The following is a 22,785-nucleotide window of genomic DNA, read 5'->3' as shown; positions in this document are numbered from 1 at the left end:
TCACTGTGATTCGTTTTTTTACTAGTATTTTCCATGTGCAGTTAAGTCAGAAAATATTCAGAGCCTTTAAAAACTATTGTACAAACATGGGGGACATTTAATGAAGCTTTAAATAATATGATTTTAACTCTGTGCTTAACTTATTATCTTATTAAAAGGCTACATCAATCATTAGCTTAGTATATATGGATAAGTCAAAGTGACTGGATGGGATGTAGTTTACCTGATAGAGCTTTCCCAGAGCTCAGACCCTCTGTTTGCCGTGAAGATAAACTCTAAAAATACTTAAGCTTCTTAAGGGGCGTGTGGCAGGAGTTGGTCTTTGACTGCCAGATGGATAACAAACACACGCACAGTTAGTCACAACGTCTCAGAGAGCACCTTAATTCTTGACGTTCACTTTATGGTTTCTAAATTGGGGTCGGTGTGCAGCCTGAACTGTTTGGCTGATAGTCTAGACAACCTGACCATGGCGAACCTTCTCAACCTCAGCAGCCTGGGGAAACTCTGCGGCTCCAGCCACACCAATGAAATGGTAGTTCTGGACCGGGTGAAGAGGAAGAACTCTGTCAGACGCATGTCAATAATTGAAGATGGGGAAATAGCAGAGGTCCTCTACCTTATTCCAAAACAGTCCATGATGGAGCAGCTGCCGTTCCTCAACCCCAACGACTACATCCTGTGTGAAAAGTTGGAAGGTATACCTGCAGACATGTCAGGTAATGAACAGTTCACTTCCCTGTGTGGTTTTTATTAATAGAAGTTTTATTATTAATGACCTGTCACCACATTTTTATCATTTAAAAAGTTAGAGAAATGCTCAATAACAATTAGATGACACAGAATTAGCTAATCGTTACTGCGGGCCCTTTCTATGTTTCACTATTTCAAGAGAAAATTGAAATCCTGTGGGGAACTTCTGAACAGTGTTGTGCATTGATAAAGGCTTCACTTGTATCTCAAATGATTTATTGTAATCACTAGAAATTTAGTTTTAGATTCTGCATAATGTTATGTAATACGGGTCCAGGCCAGCTAGTCATTGAGTTTTGCTGTTTAACACCCCAGTGATTAATTTTTGGTATAAAATATTTCAGTGTGCACAATATTGGATCCCCCGCTTTAGTGTAACCTACAACTCCGCTGTCACCACGAGACAAGAAAACCCTAGAGTCTACATTTTAGATAGTTATATAAAAACCTGTTGCTCAGATTGAAACACTCTCCCTGTCAGTATATGAGAGGGGAACAGATCCAGAACCTTTCATGGGACTCTTTTAGAGCACCCACACACAAGCACACAAACAAACACGCACACACTCCTGCCCGCCTTGTTTTGGGACCACCCCCTTTTCTCTTGGACCAGCCGTCCAGTTAGTTCCTCCCCTCACTCTGATCGGCTGCAGGGAACTTGACCACAGATGAGCAGGGGCCGACTTCATGAAGGCGAAAGGTAGACGAGAGAGAGTGAGTGAGTGAGTGTGTGTGTGTGTGTGTGTGTGTGTTTGTGTGAATGACAATGAAAGGACGTGGCTCCTTGTGCACACATGTTTACTTTTTTTTTTCATGACAGAGGCAGTTTTTAAAAGATGTGACATACTATTTAGCTTTACACTTCTGTGTTTCAAATTCTCATTGTGTTTAATTTGGCTTTTCTTGTAATGACACAGTAGATTAATCAATCATTTGATTGGTTTAAACTCCAAAACAAGTAGCATGTGTGTCTTCTATCAAAATCTATACAAAATTGAAGGTAATGGTATGCCGCACTTTAAGACGAAATTACATTATTTTATCCTACACTCCTTTCCCGTATCTGAAAACTTTGAGGTTTTGAGGTGGAAAATAAAAATGCCAAGTGGGGAAAAGTGCAAGTACAGCTGTTAGAGCCAATCACAGAGCATCATGCTTGGGTAAGAGCAGCATGTGATTTTAGAAATACTTGTGAATTAAGCTTGAGTAACCTATTATGCAGCGGCAGCGAACAGGCAGATGGTCTGTTGTGACTAAAATGTCAGTCATCTGCAGTAATAAGTGACACCTCTCACACTGATAGGTTGTTAGGTTGTGGCTGTCGATTTAAGTTGAATGTAAACAAGAGACTCCTGATACTAAATGTGAACAGGAGTTAGTCTGAGCTCTGATGTTTTTGTTTTTAAAATCCTTAATCAAAGCATGTAGACCTTCCATACTGTCATGTAGGAACATTTTCAGGGATTTAAAGATGTCTCTTATGTTCCATTGTGTTCGTGCCAAAAGGGCAATTTGTTACATAAAAATACCCATTCATGCCAGGCATCAGGATCATGCTGGTGCGATGGAAGCTGAAAGACATTTGTCTGACAATAAATTTGGTCTTCATGCTAAAACTGTCGCCGTCCATCCTTATAAAACAGGCAAACCCTTACTCTACCTCTTCAAATATCCCTAATTTAACAAGTTCAACTAGTTTAGTTTCACAACAAACGTAGTAATACTGCTTTGTTAAACACCTACATCAAAAACTGAATACTTTAAATAGATTCTCCCTCACTAGATAGCGGGCTGTGTGATTAGCTGCCCGTCTCGGGTTTCTCTCCATTTGCCGTCTTTCTAAATCTACCATTTGCTAATACTTGACACCATATCAGCTTCACATTCTGGGAGAGATCAAGAAAGAGTGGGAGGCAGTTTGGACTAAAAGCACACAAAGGGTTTATAATTTATGTTCCCGATAATACCGCGCCCATAGGCTGGATTATTTACACAGCGCAGAATAGTACAGATTAATCCATTGATGCCAACCACTCAATTTACAACAAAAAAACACGTCTGACCTGTGGTGGTGATTTGTACATGTCCTCATGACAAACGAGTAGCATGAAGCGGCTCTGTCATTAACAAATATCTGAGGCGCTCTGGGACTAATGCCAGTTTGGCTGGATTTTTAGTGATTGTTGGAAAGCTGTGGTCAAATTGATGGGTTACATTCTCACTGGGATTTTGTTAAGTTTGGCAGTGGTATTGTTTATGTTTGTAAGTTGTTGTTTTTTTTTACCCTTTTTTTCTTCTTCCTCTGTATGTGTCGAAATAATGTTAAATTCTGCAACATTTAAAGCTCTTTAGGTTTAAGTTTAAACCTTTGCAGAAAGATTGGTTGTTTTGCATGATTTCTGATTCATGATGATTCTCATCTGATTAAAAAAAAAATAATTAAAAAATTAAACTTTTAAAAAGCTTTTGTTGCAGCAACATACCTATAATGGAAGTTTAAAATAACTTATGCATTGTTCACATACATCATATCCATAAACTGTACAATCTGTAAACACTTCATTAACCATTAGGGGACAGGGTCTCTTAATCTAGTTAGTCTACATGCTTGTTGCCGTAGTAACAAATCTCTCCTGTTGTGGGGCAGACTTGAGGCCACATACCGATGGTGCTTGACTCATTTTTTTTTTTTTTTTTTTAAGTGTTCACAAGACCGCTCCGGGCCGTCAGTTCAGCACAAAAGTATTTCAGCTTCACACTCTCACTGTGCCCATTTCTGTTTGGTTCGAATGAGCTTAAATCGCCTAAATCACGTTAGTGGAGCAGAGGTCATTCTGGATCTACAAGGAGATTTGTGTGTGTATTTTTGTGGGAGTGCATGAAATGAGACAAAGTTCATGAGCCTGTTTATCTGTTTGTGTGCAGGGTGTCCACACATTGCAAGACAGGGCGCTCTGAATGAGCCACATTCTTTCCTCTCTCTCCTCTGCTAATCACATTGAGGACTTTTAAAGTGGGCTTTGATTAGACTGAACAGACATCCAATGCTTCTGCTGTCACATAGACATGAACAAGAGAGAGATTTCATAATTTTTCTTAATTCTAAACTACAGTATAAAACAAGGTTTGGCTCCTAAAGAGTATACCTACTAATATTGTTGATGTGGGATTAAGCTTTTTGGCTCTCCAGAGAATTATTCGTGAGCTCTTGTTGATCTCTTGTAGGTACTATTCACATGGACTTCACTCAAGATGTATAATTGTGTTTCTGTGTTATGGTGCAGATGAATTGCTGAGCTAACAATGTATCGTTATGAAGTGTTTTGGACTAAAAAGGAAAAAACCTAAACCTGTGAAAAAGGATCATACGTTGTGTGAGCATCCTAGTGTTTCAGTTCTTCCTGTTTAATGCCTTATTTCCTGTATCCAATTTTGAAAGATCTTTCTGGTTTTGCAGCTCATGAAAATGTAGCCCTTTAACCTATAACCTGTCAGACAAAGCAGATTTTTTGATTGTTTGTTTTGCTGGCGGAAAAAATTAATAAGAAAAGTCAACTTCCTTCTGTCTGTATTGGACAGATTCCAAATGAAATCTTGTACAGAATTGGGTAAATCATTAACTTTTCCTTTAGTGCACCCATCAGATTAAAATTCCACTGGCCAACTTTGTACCTGCATTGTTATTATTGGTAGGTTCGCATCCTGAATTCAGCATTTACAGACATGCCGTGTTATGTGGATTATATCCTTTGCAGAACAAAGGATGAAAAACAGACGCATCAAAAGACACAAATGAGACAGAAGTTACTTACATGTCTATTCTGCCCCTGTAGTGCTGCAGACCCAGGACAGTTGCAATCCATGTCCTCCAGTGGACAAGCAGGTCATCCAGTGCTTCAGATGTGGGGAGTCATGCAAAGGAGAGGTGCTGCGAGTCCAGAGCAGCTACTTCCACATAAAGTGCTTTACCTGCAAGGGTGAGTGTCATCAGTATGTCTATACGAGCAGAGCACATCTTGAAAATGGGCTGGTGTGTAGCATTGATGTGGACCTTGCAAATCTTTTTTGTCATTCATTATTTGTTGACTTTTTAACACAACAAATACAACAAACGAGAGGGAGTAGCCTCAATATCCAGTGAACACGATACAGTCACTGGAGTGTGCTACAAATATTAACAAAGATTAAACGAGTTAATTGCCATATAGCTACTTATAACACAAATGTTCCCAATAGCAGCAGCCATTTCACTCCATGTCAATAAAGTCTTTTATGTTATGATTGTGTGTTGTGATACTCGAGGTTTACAGTATTCCTAAGTATTACATAAAAATCTGCACGTCAAAATTAGAGGGACCAAAATACCATAAAATAGCTTTTTTTTATGATTAAACATTTTCATCATTAATATTAGAACCCAGACTAGATAAGCACAAATACCAGGGCTGACAATTTCCATGGAAACAACAGAATCACAAAAACGTTTAAAAGTTCATATCAAGACTCAAACAGTACCAAAAATGACTTTACATCTATTCCACTACCTGAAAACCCGTGAAAACCATTTTTCCCAATACAGAATAGATTCCAGGGACAGATAGAGAGTCTGAAAGTGAAGACAATAACATCCAATACGTTTTTTCTTTTTGAAGAGTGTGGCTCCTTTTCCAAGATAGAAGTAGAGCAAAAATACCCTCATAAGCAAGAATATATCTATAGTTAAGTGTACGGATATACAATGCAAATCATCCAGCCCTTTCATATAGTGAGCAATGCTTTAAAATTTGTATAATAGTTGTCCACACTCCCTGGATAGTACCTAGACAGTATCCAGATTAGAGATCTACCGATATATCGGGCCAATAGTTGAGGTTTTTTATACTGGCATCGGTATCGGCCGATATGCGGGTATGTTCGTCTTTTTTTATTTTTCTTCAAAAATAGTTACCAAACAAAGCTCTATTTACATTATCATTCAGCATCAACACATTACAGTATATTGTGTGTGTGTGTGTGTGTGTGTGTGTGTGTGTGTATATATATATATATATATATTAGCAACAGTCCTATCTAGCTGATGTTTTTTTCTCTCTCTCAATCAACCACAATAAATGTTTATGTTTTTGGTTAAATTGAGACTTGTAACATTTGTTATCATTGTGATTTTTATCATGTAAATGGAGAGAGAAAAAGCAATATCAGCTCCAAATATAAGCTCTGAAAGATCGGCAGCATGTATCGGCCAACTGTGATGTAAAAAACAAACAAACAAAAAAACCATGGTATCAGCCCCTGAAAATCCATATTGGTCGATCTCTGATCCAGATGTCATCATTCAAAACAACTTTTGTTGTCTAGTGTTAAAGCTAATTGTAGCTGACAAAGAGCCTTGATGCAGAGTAGTATTGTACAGTGTCGTCTGTATAAAAGGGTTAACTTGCATTGATCAACACCACTGATGTATAAAATAATAGCAGTGGTCCCAAAACTAAACCTTGGGTTGGTTTGGGAACATAATCAAACAGGCAACTCTGTCAAAATCAAAATATGTATAAACATGCATTTTACATTTACACAGTAACAAATTTGACTTTTTAGCTTCTATTCAAACACTTAATTTTCAACAATTTTGTTATAAATTCTGCAAAAGCATGGATTACACATCAGTTTCATAAACATTCTACATGTACAATAGGCGGTTGTGAGAACCTCCTGGGTCATTCATTCGAGTCACTCTGCTTCATGGAAACATATTTCCTCATCTAGCTATTGTCTTCACTAATCAACACTGACAAGCTTCTCATGTTGGCGCCCTTTCATTGCTTCGTGATGCTTTGTTTACAACACAGAGGCAACAAAGAGACTTTAAGGGAAGAGAGGCTTACAGTGCTGGCACAGTGGGAATGAATCAAAATTGTATCGCCACAAAAGGTAATGAAAAAAAAGAGAGAAAAAGTTTAGTGTTGCTATTGGAATAACTAGAAAATAGCTACACAGCTTTTGCTTTTATAATCATTGCTGTCATTATCATATAAGTTATTTGTAAATCCAGGAGATACTTTCTGCGCCTTAACTATATAGAAATATAATCTATGCAGGTCTTAAGTGAAATTAAAAATAGCATTATTTAAAATGTGACTTGTGTGACGTTGTGAGTCACAGTGGGACAGGAATAGAGCGGCACAAACCTGTCCTTGGCATCTCGGTGCATTCTGTTGTGGTTGGCTCAGAGGGACAGAGTGGATTTGGTGGTGTCGAATGACTCCCAACAAGCTGGGAGAAAACACTGCATCCTGTCAATAACCTGTCATTGAGCTGATCACACCTAGTACACACATAAACGCTTTAGGAAGCCTGGCAGAATTAGAAGGTCGGACAGCCCAAATACTATTTATCTCATCTCTTTGATGAGATGACTCACTACTGGGTCTGAGAGAAGGTGACACTTCAGAAAAAAAAGAAACAAACAAACAACTCTTCACTCAACACATGTGTATTATTATAATATATTCTCCTGAACTATAGACTGACAGACACGTGGAGCAGATAATCATCCAACACCATACAGAAGCTAAAAACCTCTGTAGGGCTGTTCTGAGCTGCAGATGACTCTCAGGAGATTTATCACCACAAGCTGTCAGTTAAAATGTAGTCCATGTATTTTTTATTTTATTTTTTTTTACCTCTATGTTGGTAAGCCCTAATTATCAGAATGGGCGTACAGCTATCTAAAAGGCCTCCAGCTCATCCAAAATACTCCCACAAGAGCATTGACAAAAATCCCCAAGAGAGATCACATTTCTCAGTTTTAGCTTCTCTTCATGGGCTCACTGTGAAATCCAGAATATAATTAAAAACCTTCATGACCAAGCTCCTGTTTAGCTTAAAAAAAAATCATAATTCATCGGCTAAAAAAAAAAAAAAATGCAAATTAGCTAGCTCACCGCATGCAACCAACAATTAAAAACACTGTCACTCCAACAACCCACAGGGAGCTAAAACATTATGAAAACCCAATAACATAAACCCCACTTACATATGAAATTAAGATGAATAATCAAACATAATTACGCACTCACCAGAGAGACAGCACAGCCTAACCGTTGCTCTCTCCGCGGGGGGCACGACCCTATGCAGCAGGGGTGTTGCGTTCAATGACAATAAAAAATAAATAAATAAATAAAAATAATAATAATAATAATAAAGTGTGAGAGGTGAGAAGTGGATTAACACTATTGACTTTGTTGCACATGTTGCTGTAAGCCTAGGTTGTTAAGTCAATACAAGACAATACAAGATATAACACAACACAACGTGACGTCTGCTTCTCTGTGTGTGTCCTTGCGCAGTGTGTGGCTGTGACTTGGGCCAGAGTGGCTTCTTCATGAAGAACGGGGACTACCTCTGCCCGGTGGACTTCCAGCGACTTCACGGCACCGTCTGCAACAGATGCGGGGACTTCGTGGAGGGAGAGGTGGTCACAGTCCTGGGGAAGACCTACCACCCAGCCTGCTTCGTTTGCACCCTTTGCAAGTAATTGGCAAATCATTCTCATGAGCTGTAGATATGTCAACATGTTTTAAGGGAAATGACACCTGTGCTGTGTCTCTTGCTGCCTTTCTTTTGTTTCTCAGACAGCCCTTTCCTGCCGGGGACCGTGTCACCTTCAATGGGAAAGAATGCCTCTGTCAGCGCTGTATGGAACCTGTGTCCCCTGCTGCTGATGACGTTCACAACCCCAGCAGTGAGTTTAATACACTCTCCCAGAAAGAAAAAAATAATAATTTGATGCGATGTTCATATCAGAACTACATCTTTGATCCCCTGCAGTACCAGAAAAGACTATGAACTGAATATTGTCCAGCTGTGGGTCCTAGCCACCTGCCTCTTTATTTAGTGTACCCTGTGCTCCAGAGTCATCCAGGGCAGTGCCACATCTGTCTACATACAGGGACACGCAGTCATCATCATCTTCAAATGTCAAACAGGAGATTACTTGTAATGTCTGCAAAGTCCTTTTCCTGTCTGGACACCGTCACCACTGTCAGGAACGTTAAACGCTGTCACTAGTTCCAGTCTAACCTCCTCCCGAGGCAATGGATTATTTCACAACACACAATCACCTCCCCACCTCGGCTCGACTTTGTTCACCTTATATATTATATATGCTGTAAATCGATGGAGGATTCAGCCTCTCAAAGCCTCGGGATTAAGAGGAGCTCTACGTAGGACGGTATAGAAAGGGACTTTGTAATCGTGTGGCGTCAGACGAACTTTGTTCAGTTTACACGTGCAGTGTTTGTAAGTGTGTGTGTGTGTGTGTGTGTGTGTGTGTGTGTTTTATCAGGCTGCACCGGCTGCGGTCGCGACATCAAGAATGGTCAGGCTCTGTTAGCCCTGGGTGGACAGTGGCACCTCGGCTGCTTCAAGTGTAAAACCTGCAGGAAAGTGCTGATTGGAGAATATATCAGCAAGTAAATACAAGTCTCTTCTTCTACTTCTTTCTTGAACAATGTCAGGAAATGTAATGTTCTGCAAAAATGATGTTAATAATACTAATCATGATAAACGAACAGATAAAATGGGCCACTGTTTAGCAAATGATCACTCAGATAATAAAATAATCAGTGCATCATATTTCCATATGCTGGCAGGTGTCTCTCTCTGTCAAAATAACAGCTGACAAACAAATAACTTAAATTATAGCGTCACTGAGACACTATTTCAGGTCAAATGGGCCAGTATAAGGAGGCAACTCATTTCCTAAATAATAACCACAAAGCATGGGATCTAACACATAGATGTGTTTCTTTCAGGGATGGAGTTCCCTACTGTGAGAGAGACTACCAGGTTCAGTTTGGAGTCAAATGTGAAGCGTGTCAGAAGTTCATAACAGGAAAAGTCCTCGAGGTAAGACGGGTTGAGCTGCGGGTTTTATCAGATTTTTCCGTCTCCTGTTATTAGAATAAACTTTGTGACGCAGCTCTCTGTGAAACGCTCCCTATAGATTCATTCAGTAATTAAGTTACTTTATTTCAGTTTAAAAAAACAAAACAAAAAAAAACACAAATTTAACGTTGCTGGTACATACATTTCTTGTATGTACGATAGCTGCATATGCAATGAACGAATGAATCAACGAATACTGTTAATGATAGATACAACTGTTCACGCTAATTGTAGGGAAATATTTTAACTAAGGTGCACATCCTAATTTTCATATATACAGAATGAGCTTCATGTTTGTCAGAATGGCTACTGAGGACAGTGCTAAAGATAAAGTTGCCACAGATTCATGTAGTACAAAATATCATATAAATTTGTAAAAACTGTACAAAAAGTTCTGTAATATGGGATGTGCAAGTATTCAAAGGATCTTGGGCAATTTGTAAACAAATCAATTTCGTTAAAAAAAAAATCCATTAGATGAAATATAATTCACCATTTAATTCTCACTCTTCATCTGCTGCACCGTAGGCCGGAGACAGACATTACCACCCCAGCTGTGCGAGATGCAGCCGCTGTGACAATGTGTTCACAGAGGGGGAAGAAATGTATGTGCAAGGTCAGTCTGAGATTAAACTGGAGCCGTTCAGTGAATACGCCGTACGTCTGTTATCAGTAAGGATTCGGATTTGGATGAAGGAAAAATGTGGCTGATTTTATTTTCTGCTTACACAGGATCAACAGTTTGGCACCCAGACTGCAGAGACAACAGTCGAACCGAAGACACCAACGGGGTAAGACATGACTGACCTAACATTCCTCTTAACCTGATATATTGTGTCTCTATGACCTCTGTATTTTCTTTACATGCTGTCTTCCTTCCTAGGTCAGCAGACCAAAAACACCCTGTCTTGATTTCTATTACCCCGTAAATGATCTGAAGGTTAATATTGTGAGCGGGCATGCTGTTTCCACTTGCAGAAGTCTCTGAGTGAGCAGAATGGGATTTCAGTGTGTGTCGTTTGTTTTCTCACCAGGTTGACCAATCGGATGCCGTGTGCCAATTCAAACTGTCAAAAAAAAACTCTTGGTTTCCAGACCAAGACGTTTTTTTTTTTTATGCACCCAAGTATAATTAAGAGTAACTCGACAGTGTTGCGTGCTTGCCTGTGTTTTTCACTAAACTTAGCTTTGTTTAATCACAACACAGACCAATACACATACGGTTTGCTTGTGCCACATCTGTACTGTGCACCTAAACCGATCCAGATGTGAGTACTAAGCTAATTCTGTCATTATTTATTTATTATTTTTCAAATCTAAGGCCACCAGATCATCGTCTGAAAGCTCCTGCTCCAGACCCGGCTCGTGCACCCCGGGGAGCCCCGGCCGGACGATCTGCGTAAGTTCCCGCTGCCGACGTCTGCTCAGCCTTGTGTGCACCGTTTCCGTGTGGGCTGACCCGTGTTTCATTTATCCCTTCATTCATGCAGGGGAGTCGCACGGACAAATTGTCTCGCTCGCAAGATAAATAGCAGAGTAACAAAATCGGTGACATTGTCCTGTAAATAATATTTTTAATATTTCAACTCTACCTTGACTGTTTGGGACTAGTTTCATGTCGCTTGTGTGGGACGATTCAATTGTGGTTGAATTTCTCATTCACATTTAACTTGTAGGAAAAGAGTCAACCACATATTGAAGAGGAGTTTGTTTGCTCAGTCAGTTTCATTCAGACTGAGTTCGATGGCAAAACACCAACGGCGCTTTTGGTGTTTTGTGTCCCTGCGCCCAGCCTCTCACCATCCACGATCACCCTGCTGGTCCATGAAACGGATCAAAACTTTACTCCCCTTTAAAACACCTCCAATTTTTACTTTTTTAATGTCTGAGCTATTCACCTCATGTGCCAAATTCAGACCAGTCGTGGTCTTGTGGGATTAAAGTTTTATTCCTCCCTCGAGTGATGTAATGAGGACCTTTCTCCTGATCTAACCTGTATCTGTGTGCTCCTTCTCTTCCCCTCTCCTCTGTGTCCTTCTCCTTACCCCTGCCTCCTCTCCTCTCTTCCCTATCCTGGTCCCAGGCAAAAGTAGATAATGAGATCATTGATTACAGAGACTTAGCAGCAATTCCCAGAGTCAAGGCTATATACGATATAGAGCACCCTGATATGATATCCTATAAGTCCGACCGCTCTCCTGCTCTGGACGAAAAAGGCTACAGACAGGACAGACAAAGCCCCGCAGAGGTAACTCCATCCAAGTTCTGTCCAGTGACATGTTTGTTTGACATGTGTCTTGGTGTTTTTGTTTTTTCTTGGTTTGACTCAACAAACCAAGTGAGGTCTTGTTTGGTTGTTCTCCTATTTAACTGTGTTTCGGCTCAGATTGCAATGGATTCATTTTGAAAGTGTTTATAGCTTCAGTTAAGAGGAAAATCAAAGATGGTCATTCATTCTACTTGATACAAAAGTAGCTTCGTGATCAAATCCTTGTTTCCTACCCTCCATGTCTTTGTCCTTTATGTGAAAACCTCATAAACACGTATTTAGTGTCCGAAGCAAGGTACTAAGAAAATGTTAATTTTAAATGTGACTTCAAGTAAACTCATAACAGTTGTCTTTTTTTAAGTCTTGTTTTAAATCAATCATTTGGGCGAATGACTCCGAAAACTGCGCTGTTGTCGGGACGAGGCTGTTTTGAGATTTTCACCTGAAGTCACGATTTGATTCCTTCTAGTTGACTCTGAATGAATGAACGGATTAAAGCACTGATTATTATTTTTCCTCTTCTGCCTGTTCGGTCTGGTCTAGTCACCAGGAAACGTATCTGAATCCACAGAGGTAAATGGCTTTTTATCTTACTTCAGAACATAACCCATAGTCGCAGAACGACACACTATTTACTATGAAACATCCACTATTTACTTTGTGCTCCGTTTAACACTGGCTTTGTGTGTTTTTTTTATTTTTTTTTTTTTATCTCTCTCTAGGAGAGTTTTGATGAGATGAGAACCAGCATACCGAAATCCAGCAGTCACGGATCTTTTGGCCTTTATTCAGGTTACAAACGTCCCAGCCACACTCCAACGCCGTCCAGGTCGCCGCAGCACTTCCACAGACCAGGTGAAAAGAGCACACAAAAAAAAACAAAAAAAAAAACCTATCTGAATTCTCAGAGCACACCTTTTAAAGTTATTAAAATATATTTCTTCTGCTTACCTTTTACCCCCGCATCTGCTTTTCCTCCACCGCCTCCTCCTACCTTCTCGAAATAACAAGGGCTGATCCCTTCTCCCTCTTTATTTTCTGGCACCAAATACACCTGCCCCACTTCTCCTTTACGTTACTCTCTTTCTCCCAGCAAAGGTAAGACTCCCATTTGCTCTGCTCCTCTTATCTGCACGTATTTAGCCTTCGCGCATTTAACTTTATATGTTCAGCGTATACACACCGCTCAACCGCAACATTAAAACCACCTGCCCACTATTATTTAATTTCAGGCCTTCTCAGTGGGAAGTGTGGGATACTGTGGATCAGGCTTGTTCCACAGCATCCCAAAGGTACTTGATCAGTTTACGGTATGGGGAGTTTGTAAGCCCAGTCAGCACCTTTCACTATGTTTCTTCTTCTTCTTCTTTTTTTTTAGTTCTTGTTAAGCATTTTTGTGTGGTGTGGAACGCCGCATTATCCTGCTAAGGATGACTGCTGCCATCAGGGAGTGTTGTTGCAATGTGGTGGGGGGGTGCCTGGTCAGCAACAATGCTATGTGGGTGGTACGTGTCTAAACAACGTCCACATTTATACCAGGACTAGATTTCTCCACACAGCATCACATTGCAACAGGATTATTAATGTTATTCCCCTCACCTCGCATTGGTTTTAATGTTGTGTCTGAAGGATTTATTCTGTGTATAAACTGTCATTTTTTACTCTAATGTACGAGGAAGTTTGGCGATTGCCATGTTGGAAGAATAATGTCTGCAAAAAAAAAAAAAAAACGCTTGGAAATTGGAACACTGAGCCATCTAGTGGTCAGAGGTCAGAGAGCTCGTCGAGGGGGCACGCTTTCTTCTCCCATTCTGCACATTGTGTTTTACTGTTCATAAAAGTGGCGCGATTGATCTGATATATAAATATTTCTGTGCCTCTTTCCAACTTCACTCACACGTCCCTATTTATAGCGGCGCCGTGACTCTCTTTTTCTTCAAAGGCCGTGTTATCACGCGTGGATGAGATATAGCGAGCTTTGAAGGGTAATCTGCCGTGTCTTTAGTGGGAGCTGAAGATCTCTCACAAACTGCTAACCACAACTGAACGGACCTAGTCTGTTACCGATTTGAAATGGAGTCTTTTGAACGTCTGAGAAACGCCGTGAAATTAAACTGCGTTTTCTGTTGTTGATGTTATTTTAAATGTCTTGTTTCTTAAATGCTAATACCACAGCTAGAGGTTAAAGGTCGTACTAAATTGGAATGCTTTCAATTTTAAGGCAGCGGTGGGATTTTAGGTTAGGAGTATGTGAATAAAAAAGGGACTGGCAATCATCTACTAGCGAGACACGGCAGTATTACTGTTGTTTGATATGATTGTGTCGACTTATTTGAACCAACCGTCTGATAACCTTGAATTCTTCTCCATCAGCAAACGAAGGCTTCAACATTTACAGGAGGCCTCCAATTTATAAACAGCAAGGTACGGTGTTCATCAATTCATTTGAATTAATAATGAATTAATTTTACTAATCAAATTTATAATATATTGTTGTATGGCTTGCTCTTAACACAGGTGACTGATTCTCTTGGTTAGAACTTTGATTCTTGTGTTTCTCAATCAAACTTTACTCCAAGTAAATGATCACAAATACAAGGCATGGGGATAAATGGTAAACAAACTGCTTTGAAGGATAATCTAGTGTAATCCACGATTTGGTGAACGTGGAAATGCGGCAAATCTCTTCTGGAAAATGGGAAATTTAAAACGTAAAAATAGAACAGTACTCAGAAAGTCAGTTTTGCGGAACGGTCAGTCAAAAGGTCAAGATAAGAACCTGGAAAGGTGTTTTGATCTCAGTAAGTCTGGTCTATTTTGGGCAGCGAGCAGAGTCTGGCTGTAAGTCGTCTCACGCCAAGCTTATCTGTCTGCTGTTTCACTTACATAGATCCAAATTCCTCCACATCCAAGACATCCTCTCTGCCTGGATATGGTCACAATGGACATAATCCGGTAAGAGGAACGTAACTAATACCTAATTCTCTCTTTAGAAATATTGTATAAGGCTATTAAGTAACACTAATCTGATTAGGTGCTTCAAGGAATTTTGCGCAAACATACAATTTCGATTTAACTAAATCAAATCAGTTTTATTAATTTTATTACTAGCTCTGACAACATATTAAAGGAAGCATTTGGGCCAACTTTGGGCATTTTGACTTCTCTTTTGTTATCTTCTCTTTAAGATTCAATCAGCTGAATTCTCACACTATAACGGCAACAGATCCAGAGGTTAGTAGGCCAGCACTCCTACTCTAGTGAGTTTAATTATTACTATTAATCACCACCTCATAAGATATTACCATAAATTAACCATGTTTTATGTGTGTGTGTGTGTGTGTGTGTTTCCCCTTTTGCCTTTCAGACGTCAAGGTAAGTGAGAGGAACTGAAGGAACGGAGCTCACTTCATTTTCCCCGTTTGATTGATTGCATTTCCAAACGATTAAACTGACCTCGCTGCATGTTCAGAGCTTTATTTTAATACAGCCGTCTACATCGTACATATTACATAACTGACTTCCACATGTTATACTCTTTACTTGATTGCAGTAATCTCCAAGTAATCTCCAAGCCATTAATCCTGCCATGATATCTTCCAACTGCACGTTTGCCTCTTTCTTTAGCTCCTCCATGACTGTCAACCTCCATTAGCACGAATGGCCAGAGGAGTGTCTATGCCTAATTTGCTGGAACTAAAAGCAAGTATTGTTTGTGGATTTGTTTTTTATTATGATTTTTTTTTTTAATTTTTTTTATTAAATCCCTTATTTAGTTATCTGCAAAACCTACAGCAATGCAGGTGATTTTTCACAGCAAAGGCTGCATAATCTGGACATACAGGCTTGAAAGGTTGAATACAAGGACAGCAAAGACAGAAATCTTAAGCGGATCTTAGGATAGATTTCAAATATAAACTGTGCACTGACACCTGAGATTTCAAGGACAATTTCATTATCTTCTCTCCCCCGGTACAGGCTGTCCACCGTGGACTTCATCTATCCATGCTAGCTGCGCTGTGCTTTTACAATAGATGCGCTCTGCATTTAACACAACTACTCTAGCGCTGATCTCCATAGCTTTTTGCAACTGTGTTTAGGTGCAGCACATGTCCTTTTATGATCTGCTTGTTTTGAGCCTGATGCTTGTGTGAGTCACTTTGTGACGTGCGATTAGAAACGTGCTCCGTCAATAAGGGTTATTATTAAGATTATAAAAACCGGCTTTTTGCTCTGCCAAGGTCTACCCATATGAAGTGCTCAAGGTGAATCACGGCGGGCGAGCCAAGCTTCCCAAGGATGTCGACAGAACGAGACTCGAGGTACAGCATGAGAAGCAGTCGTAAAATGTGACACAGTGTCTCTAATGTATTGTGCAATCATCCAGTACTCTTAACATCATAGGTTCAAAGATGGTGAGAAAATGGACCTTTCGGGTCAGTGTATGTTTTGGTCATTGAATATTTTGTGTTTGGGATATTTAAAAACACAAAAAATTCAATAATTAAAATTGTAATGCAATGTATTTTTCTTTATTGGGGTCGAGAAAGGATAAACACAACTTTAAAATCGCTTGCTTTCAATTTTCTGTTTCTAAAAACAAAAAATAAAATCGTCGGAAGACAGAAACAAGAAAGCGCTTTTTTCCATATTATGCGACCGGAAGTTGTCATTTTCAAAGTAAGAGCACGTTCGGGGAAGGCGCTGTGTAACAGAAGTTGATGGACATGGATCACCACGTTGTTTTTCGAAACAATAAAAGAGTACGTCTCAGGGAAGAGGACATGAGTGCAAAAAGACTAAGCCGCATATTTTAAGGTGAAAACTAAAAATAACTTATATTATCAGGGAATTGTTAGCTACTAGCTAACATTAGAGATTTCTGCAGATGACAAGCCTTGTTTTGCCATGTCAAAATTCATATCAGAGTGAAGTTTCAAATGCATTTTAGCTTGGGCTTGGGAAACCACAGATAGAAGAAATAGATAGAAGTCATGTATTTGGGCGCTCTGGCCATAAACACAGTAACGCCGCAATACGTGCCCTTACTTTGAAAACGGCAACTTCCGCTTTCAAAATATGCTTTTACGCTGTTTTGTTTCTGTCTTCTAACGATTTTATTTTTAATTTTTAGAAACAGAAAATGAAAATAGAACGGGGTTTAAAGGTGTCTCAACCCTTTGTAAAGAAAAATGCCTTGAATTTTAATTTAAAAATTTGAATTTTAAAATGAAAATCAAATAACCGCTCACTCTTAGTTTTTCTTTAATATCCTTTTCTCAACAGAAAATCCAACGACCAAAACATACACGGACACATTCGCTGCACAAAAACTGAAATTTGAACTAAAAGTTAATTGTTTCCTTAATATTTACCTACAGTCATATCAGAAAAAACAAAATGAAGCTGATTCACTTCATTCTCTACTACTCTCTCTTTTATAGTATCACCTATCCCCGGATTCATTCTTCCAGATCTTTGGCATGGAGATTCAACAATTTGACAGACTTCCGCTTTGGAAACGTAATGACATGAAAAAGAAGGCCAACCTCTTCTAAGCGCTGCCTGATACACGGCCGACCACTCTGCTAACACACAGTACATACATGGCAAATTCTAGGTCATAACTTTCCACAGACACAGCTCTTTCCTTATTAGCCTACTGGTGGAAATAATTGGCTAACAACTGGAACAAAAATGTCTCCTTACATTTGGTGGTAGATGTTGACATTTATGACACCCGCTATGATGTTTATGTAGCTTAGTAAAAACCAAATTGTATATGGTCTGCACTCAAATCGCACTTTTTTTTACTTTAGTCGTACTCAGATTGCTTTACAGTGTTTCTCACCCATTCATGCTCACAGCTCACAGGCAACGTTCTCACCTGCCAGTGTCTTGCCCAAGGACACTATGGGCAGGGATTGAATGTCAACCCTACAATTAGTGGACAGCCTCCTGTACCATCTGAGCCACAGCCTATAAATAACGCAAGGAGAAAGCAGCGTGTTCTTTGAGGCTTTGCATCCTGTGTCGAGCTGACATGTTGTAACGGTGAAGACAGTCTTTCCCTCGCCTTATCAATTTAACCGTAGATAACAGGTTTTTGTTGCTTATCTGAAAATATATGTTTTCACTTTACCGATAAGGGCACCATTATCGTTAACTGTTAGATTAGGGGTAAGGTTATGCACCCAGAAGACTTAAAACACAAGCATAAACAAATACCACAGTGTCATCACTGGATTCTTATGTTTCCCTTCTGATGATGGAGAATTGCTGACAGTGTTGCTGGTGAAGTCAGCCATGTATAAATGAGTCTTTGTAGCTCATAAATTCTCTGGCTTTTCTACATAATAGTCCACATGTTACTTGGTGCACAGTGTAATTTTTGGGTACCTGGACATGCCCCTCATTACCATCTAGTTCTGGGACAAGATGGTAAATGATCTACTGTAGGAGTGTGAGTCATTATCACTACATTTGATGTTAAATACTGTGTTAATTAGTGGACTTTGAGAAAATATTCAATATTCTTCCTTGGCAATAAATTGTCATTGAAATGTGCTTTATTTGTTGCCGAAAGATTAATTAAGGAGATTTAAAACTTATTTTTGCCGTCGTGTTTCACCCGTGCTCAGCTGTTGTAAATGTCGTTGTGTTTGTTACCTTGACTTTGCTGTCCACCTCAAGCGCCCTGAATAAAACCTTACACTTGTAAAAAGATGGATGTTTCTATCAACAGGACAAACAGCACACTTTTTTTTTTCCTCTGCATGTTTTTCCAGTTTTCTCCCCGTCTTGGAATTTGAAAAGAATGTCACTTTAAAGGGCACTTCAAAGAGCCTGCTGATAATGACAGACATTCTTGTGCTGGATTTCTCTGCTCTGCACAGATTTTCACAGAAGCTCCATGGTTCATAGCTTTTCTTTAATATCAACATTTTATTCATCTGTCTCCCTGCTAAAATCAGAAGACGCAAAGCCAGGCTTCAAACGGGTCCATAAAATTTCTGCGTGGTGTCAACTAAGCTTACTGCTCCAATTTAGTACCAGCACACCATGCAGAATGACAGCTTTTTTTGTTTATTCCAGAAAAGAACAAACCACCCAGATCTTTCCAGCTACATGTCTGCAGAGGAGCAAAATTCCCCAGCTTCACCTGCCGCTGTCTATCTCATTTTGCTGTGCCTCCAACAAACTCTAACTTGCCAACACATTAGGTAACAGTCCTGTACTAAATCCTCCTTCATGGCTGATATAAATAAAGTTTATGTTGAAACAAGGAAATGTGATAATTCAACTGTAGGATATTTCGTTAGGATGTAGTGAAGTAAAGCTGTATTGACACAAGACAATTTCTGTTATTTAACCTAGTCAACTGACTACAATGGGGCTGTCAAAATAATAGAAACATGTGTCAGTACAGCACAATACAATTCAATGGTACTAAAAACCACAACCTCAAAAAGGAAAACGCAGTTGAATCAACAACTCGTCCAATAACTTTAAACAAATGGTGACACCTTCACGAAGCTAAGATTTAGTACCAGACTGTTATATAAGGATGCATTCACTAGTGTACCCGATGAACTGGCAAGTGAATGCATCTATACCTGCTGGATCGAGCAATCTGGAGCTTAAGGCCAATAGGTGGTGCTCCTGAGCCTACAATTAAAAGAGCCCTTCAAGATTGCTCCCTGTGTTTAAAAGAAAAACAACAGACATCAAATTGTGTTTGAGAAATATGTTTCTTTATTTTTGTCTTTCAGAACACAATAAACTGCAAACGTCAGCAGGGAAAATAACCACCGGGATCTTCCCGTCCTCGATGTCCCTTACAACAAAAGAAATAAATTAGAATTGTGTTTGACTAAATGATAGGTTCCAGTATAATATGTATATTTTCAGGGTTCTCTCAAGTGAAATAGGACTACATACAGTATGACATGCAAAAGATTAAATGCCCTTTAAGTGGTCTAGAGACTGTGTGGTTTTAGACGTTGGCATTCAGACACTCTCTATTAAAAGTCAAATATAAATATACTGTTTTCAGTAGTTTTGACTGTTTAACAGCCAATTATTTTTGTCCACGTAGGTTTAAAGTAAAGATTTAGAAAGGTGATGACAGACTGGGGTGTCTTAGTTTCTAGTCCTAGTGTGTGTTTTTTGAAGATCAGCATCCCAAACACAAGTCAAACATTATCGGATAAAGGAACAATCTAATAATGATAGGAATAAATGTAACCCACAATGTATCAGCTCAAAAGGAAAAACAAAATATTACCCCGGGGTAACTTTAATAACATCACATTTTTCCATGGAAGTGTTTTTTTTTTTTTTTTTTTTTTTTTTTTTTGCTGTCATGGGCTCTTTAAAGCCCACCTAGATAGCGGTGTAAAAATATAGAGCGTTTTAGAGGCTTTCTATTGGACGGTTAATGAGACGTGGGCGTGTCAAGGAATATGACTGGTTAAAATAGCTGTCAATCAAAGCGCTACTCTCCTGGGCCCCTCCCCTTCCCTCCATCGACTGGGTGTCCGACCCGAGCGAGGATTTTCACGAAAACATCAACCGCAGACTGCGTATCACTGCCAGCGGGGACGGACCCGACGCTATGGACCTAACGGCGTGACAACCACGTCTATGGCGACTTTAAAGTTGGACAACATTGTTTTTGGCATTAGAGGGAGACGTTAGACGCGCTGTTAAGATTCAGACGGCGATGACCGCGGTATCACTTGTGAGATAGAGAGACAGAGAGAGAGGGGCCGGAGTGGACTCCCTCCCTCGGTAGAACCGTTCCGCCCGATGGAGGCTGACGGGACCTTTGCAGCGAGCTCCAGGCCCGGAATGTCACCTGTGAAACGTCGACACCTCGCCGGAGGACGTAATTACTGAGGCAAAACAACAAAAAACTAAACGCGAATATCCGTTTGCGCTTTCGACGAATTGTTTGACAACTTTCTCGCTGGCTTGTGCGCGAAAAGAAAAGTTAGCAGGTCGACGTTAGCCGCAGGAGGCAACATGACCATCACAGATATGACTTAACGAGGTCTCCAACGCCTCAGGTAACTTAGGACAGGAGAGAGAGAGACCCAGCACCCAGCGGACGTCTTTCTTCGGATGAGCTTGTTTTATAACGTACACATCAGCAAGTTGCCTCCAAACTATCTTGACTGCGAGAACTGTTTTTTTTTTCTCCCCCCTATAAAAAGACTATTTTTTTTGTCGCCTTCAAAAAAATAAATAAAACAGAATAATCATGTCATTCAAAGAGAATCCTTGCCGGAAATTTCAGGCCAACATTTTCAACAAAAGTAAATGCCAGAACTGCTTTAAGCCCAGAGAGTCACATTTGCTTAACGACGAAGACTTGAATCAGGTGAGCGAATGCCTTCAAAGTTGAGATGCTGCGTTGTGAAAAAGGAAAAGCCTCGCTGTGGCGTGGTGGTTGGATGTTTGCGTTGCAGACGTGTGTCAATAGACCGTGAAGTGCAAAGGTTAGGTTAATTGGACATAATTAGTTTCCAGCCCAAGGGCCATATTGACCTTAATTCATGCAGATACAGGCCCCCTCCACCCTGGCCCATGCCTTGCAGCGCTGGAGCCTACAATCAGCTGCTGTGCTTGAGTCATTGATTTATTTCTTTGATATTCACCCAATAACAATTCCTTTCAGAGTCTATGACTTATGACTAAGTAACAATGAGAGTTCACACCTAAAGGGCTACGATTGTGTACAGATTAGTTCAAAATTACATGGCAATTAGTGAAATGAGTGTTTTGTGTTGCGTGGTGAACAGCAGGGGAGCGCAGGTTGTGAATGGCGCCGTGCTCAACTCTGTTGACCTGTATGTGACCACTCCCGCTGCTAAGCTGTTTATTGGGAAAGGTTTACCTGTATCTAGGTTGACACTTCAATGAATGATCCTTTCGTGGTTGACTTTAATGCTTCCTGGGCACACGCCTCGCTCTCAGCGGTGAGCAGTGGCTTCAACACTGGGATGGGTGCTGTTTTTCCAAAAGTTTGAGACTTTTCGAGCCGCCCTCTCCTTTCTGACCACGCTGCTTCCGTGGCCGAGCCCAGTAAAAGATTAGCATTTTTTCCGTCATAGGCTCAAGACCAGAGGCGGGCCGGTCATGTAAATCATTGTTAAGCAGTCCTACTAGAGGAAGATACAGGAGGCCCGTGTCTCTCATTCTGTGCATATTTTCAGCCAGAACTCATTCTGTCATTCCTTTTGCCTCCCCACTAATTCAGCTCTCCTTAAAGGCCCGTGCTGTCGGTGCAGAATTACATCCGTCCTTTATTATGGGAGGGAATGGGGGGAACGCATTGCGAAACGAACACACTCAAATGACTCCGTTTAACCGCTGAACCATTGAAGGGTAAAAAATGACCTAGATTCATCTTGCTTATTTTTTCTGTCTCAAACAGGAACTCGCCATTCGGGCCTGTGTCAGGTCATGTGAGGAGAGATGGGACATTATTCTAAACATCTTTCAGCCTCTGCGTTTCCTTTAAAACTAATACACACGGACACAGCGAGTGTCCCTGTATTACCAACTTTCCCAGGGTCCTTCAGAATGTGAAAGTCTTTCCAAACTCCAGGTTATGATTGGGACTTATGACTGCAAACTCCTGTTATGTCATTGTGTTTACAGAGTCGCTCAGCTGAGAAATGTGCCGTGCCTCATGCAATCAAAGCAAAAGAGGGTTTTATGGTGGATTATACTTGGCCTTACATAGGATGAAGTTATGACTGTAATCAAAACCCCTGATAGAGAGGCACGGAGGTGCCAGGCGGCTG

At 40.2% G+C, this 22,785-nt stretch overlaps 2 protein-coding genes across 19 annotated transcripts in view; both read left to right on the top strand.

Annotated features, from left to right (window-relative positions):
* The first annotated feature begins 166 nt into the window (after positions 1–166).
* On the top strand, positions 167–18,695 carry LOC125022866 (actin-binding LIM protein 1-like). Of its 9 annotated transcripts, none has more exons than XM_047609823.1 (21): positions 189–719; positions 4,587–4,730; positions 8,103–8,286; positions 8,388–8,497; positions 9,101–9,227; positions 9,570–9,663; positions 10,231–10,318; positions 10,435–10,493; positions 10,586–10,642; positions 11,024–11,101; positions 11,786–11,950; positions 12,515–12,544; positions 12,694–12,826; positions 12,983–13,069; positions 14,345–14,395; positions 14,862–14,926; positions 15,160–15,205; positions 15,339–15,346; positions 15,599–15,673; positions 16,213–16,293; positions 17,416–18,695. In XM_047609823.1, exons 1-21 carry the CDS (start codon positions 404–406, stop codon positions 17,527–17,529), a joined length of 2,112 nt encoding a protein of 703 aa, XP_047465779.1. In that variant the 5' UTR covers positions 189–403; the 3' UTR covers positions 17,530–18,695. The 9 variants fall into 9 exon arrangements, 7 of the variants coding, with proteins under 7 accessions (XP_047465783.1, XP_047465781.1, XP_047465784.1 ...); XM_047609830.1 differs by lacking the exon at positions 189–719 and adding an exon at positions 1,364–1,453; XM_047609827.1 differs by lacking the exon at positions 11,786–11,950 and having other exon boundaries at positions 183–719.
* A 1,786-nt stretch (positions 18,696–20,481) lies between these two features.
* Positions 20,482–22,785, top strand: part of si:ch73-103b11.2 (myosin phosphatase Rho-interacting protein) — a 43,747-nt gene continuing 41,443 nt past the window's right edge. For 3 of the 10 annotated variants that reach the window (XR_007114396.1, XM_047608277.1, XM_047608274.1), the window contains exon 1: positions 20,482–21,356. Coding sequence is in view for 7 of the 10 variants with exons in the window: in XM_047608277.1 (XP_047464233.1) it covers positions 21,237–21,356 (120 nt within the window). In the remaining 3 variants the exon portion in view is untranslated. The remainder of the gene's footprint in view (positions 21,357–22,785) is intronic. The other 7 variants (XM_047608276.1, XM_047608278.1, XM_047608275.1 and 4 more) reach the window with 3 other exon arrangements.

Source organism: Mugil cephalus, chromosome 16 (genome assembly GCF_022458985.1).
Source record: "Mugil cephalus isolate CIBA_MC_2020 chromosome 16, CIBA_Mcephalus_1.1, whole genome shotgun sequence".
In the NCBI taxonomy this organism is placed as follows: domain Eukaryota; kingdom Metazoa; phylum Chordata; class Actinopteri; order Mugiliformes; family Mugilidae; genus Mugil; species Mugil cephalus.
The sequence above is the reverse complement of the archived record's forward strand: the minus strand, read 5'-3'. Positions and strand labels throughout refer to the sequence as shown.

Excerpts from the sequence above, each read along its gene's own strand:
- LOC125022866 (XM_047609823.1), top strand. The coding sequence starts at position 404 with ATGGTTTCTAAATTGGGGTCGGTGTGCAGCCTGAACTGTTTGGCTGAT. Across the intron at positions 8,498-9,100 it reads TGACGTTCACAACCCCAGCA|GCTGCACCGGCTGCGGTCGC; the intron begins GTGAGTTTAATA and ends GTGTTTTATCAG. Across the intron at positions 11,102-11,785 it reads GCCCCGGCCGGACGATCTGC|GCAAAAGTAGATAATGAGAT; the intron begins GTAAGTTCCCGC and ends TCCTGGTCCCAG.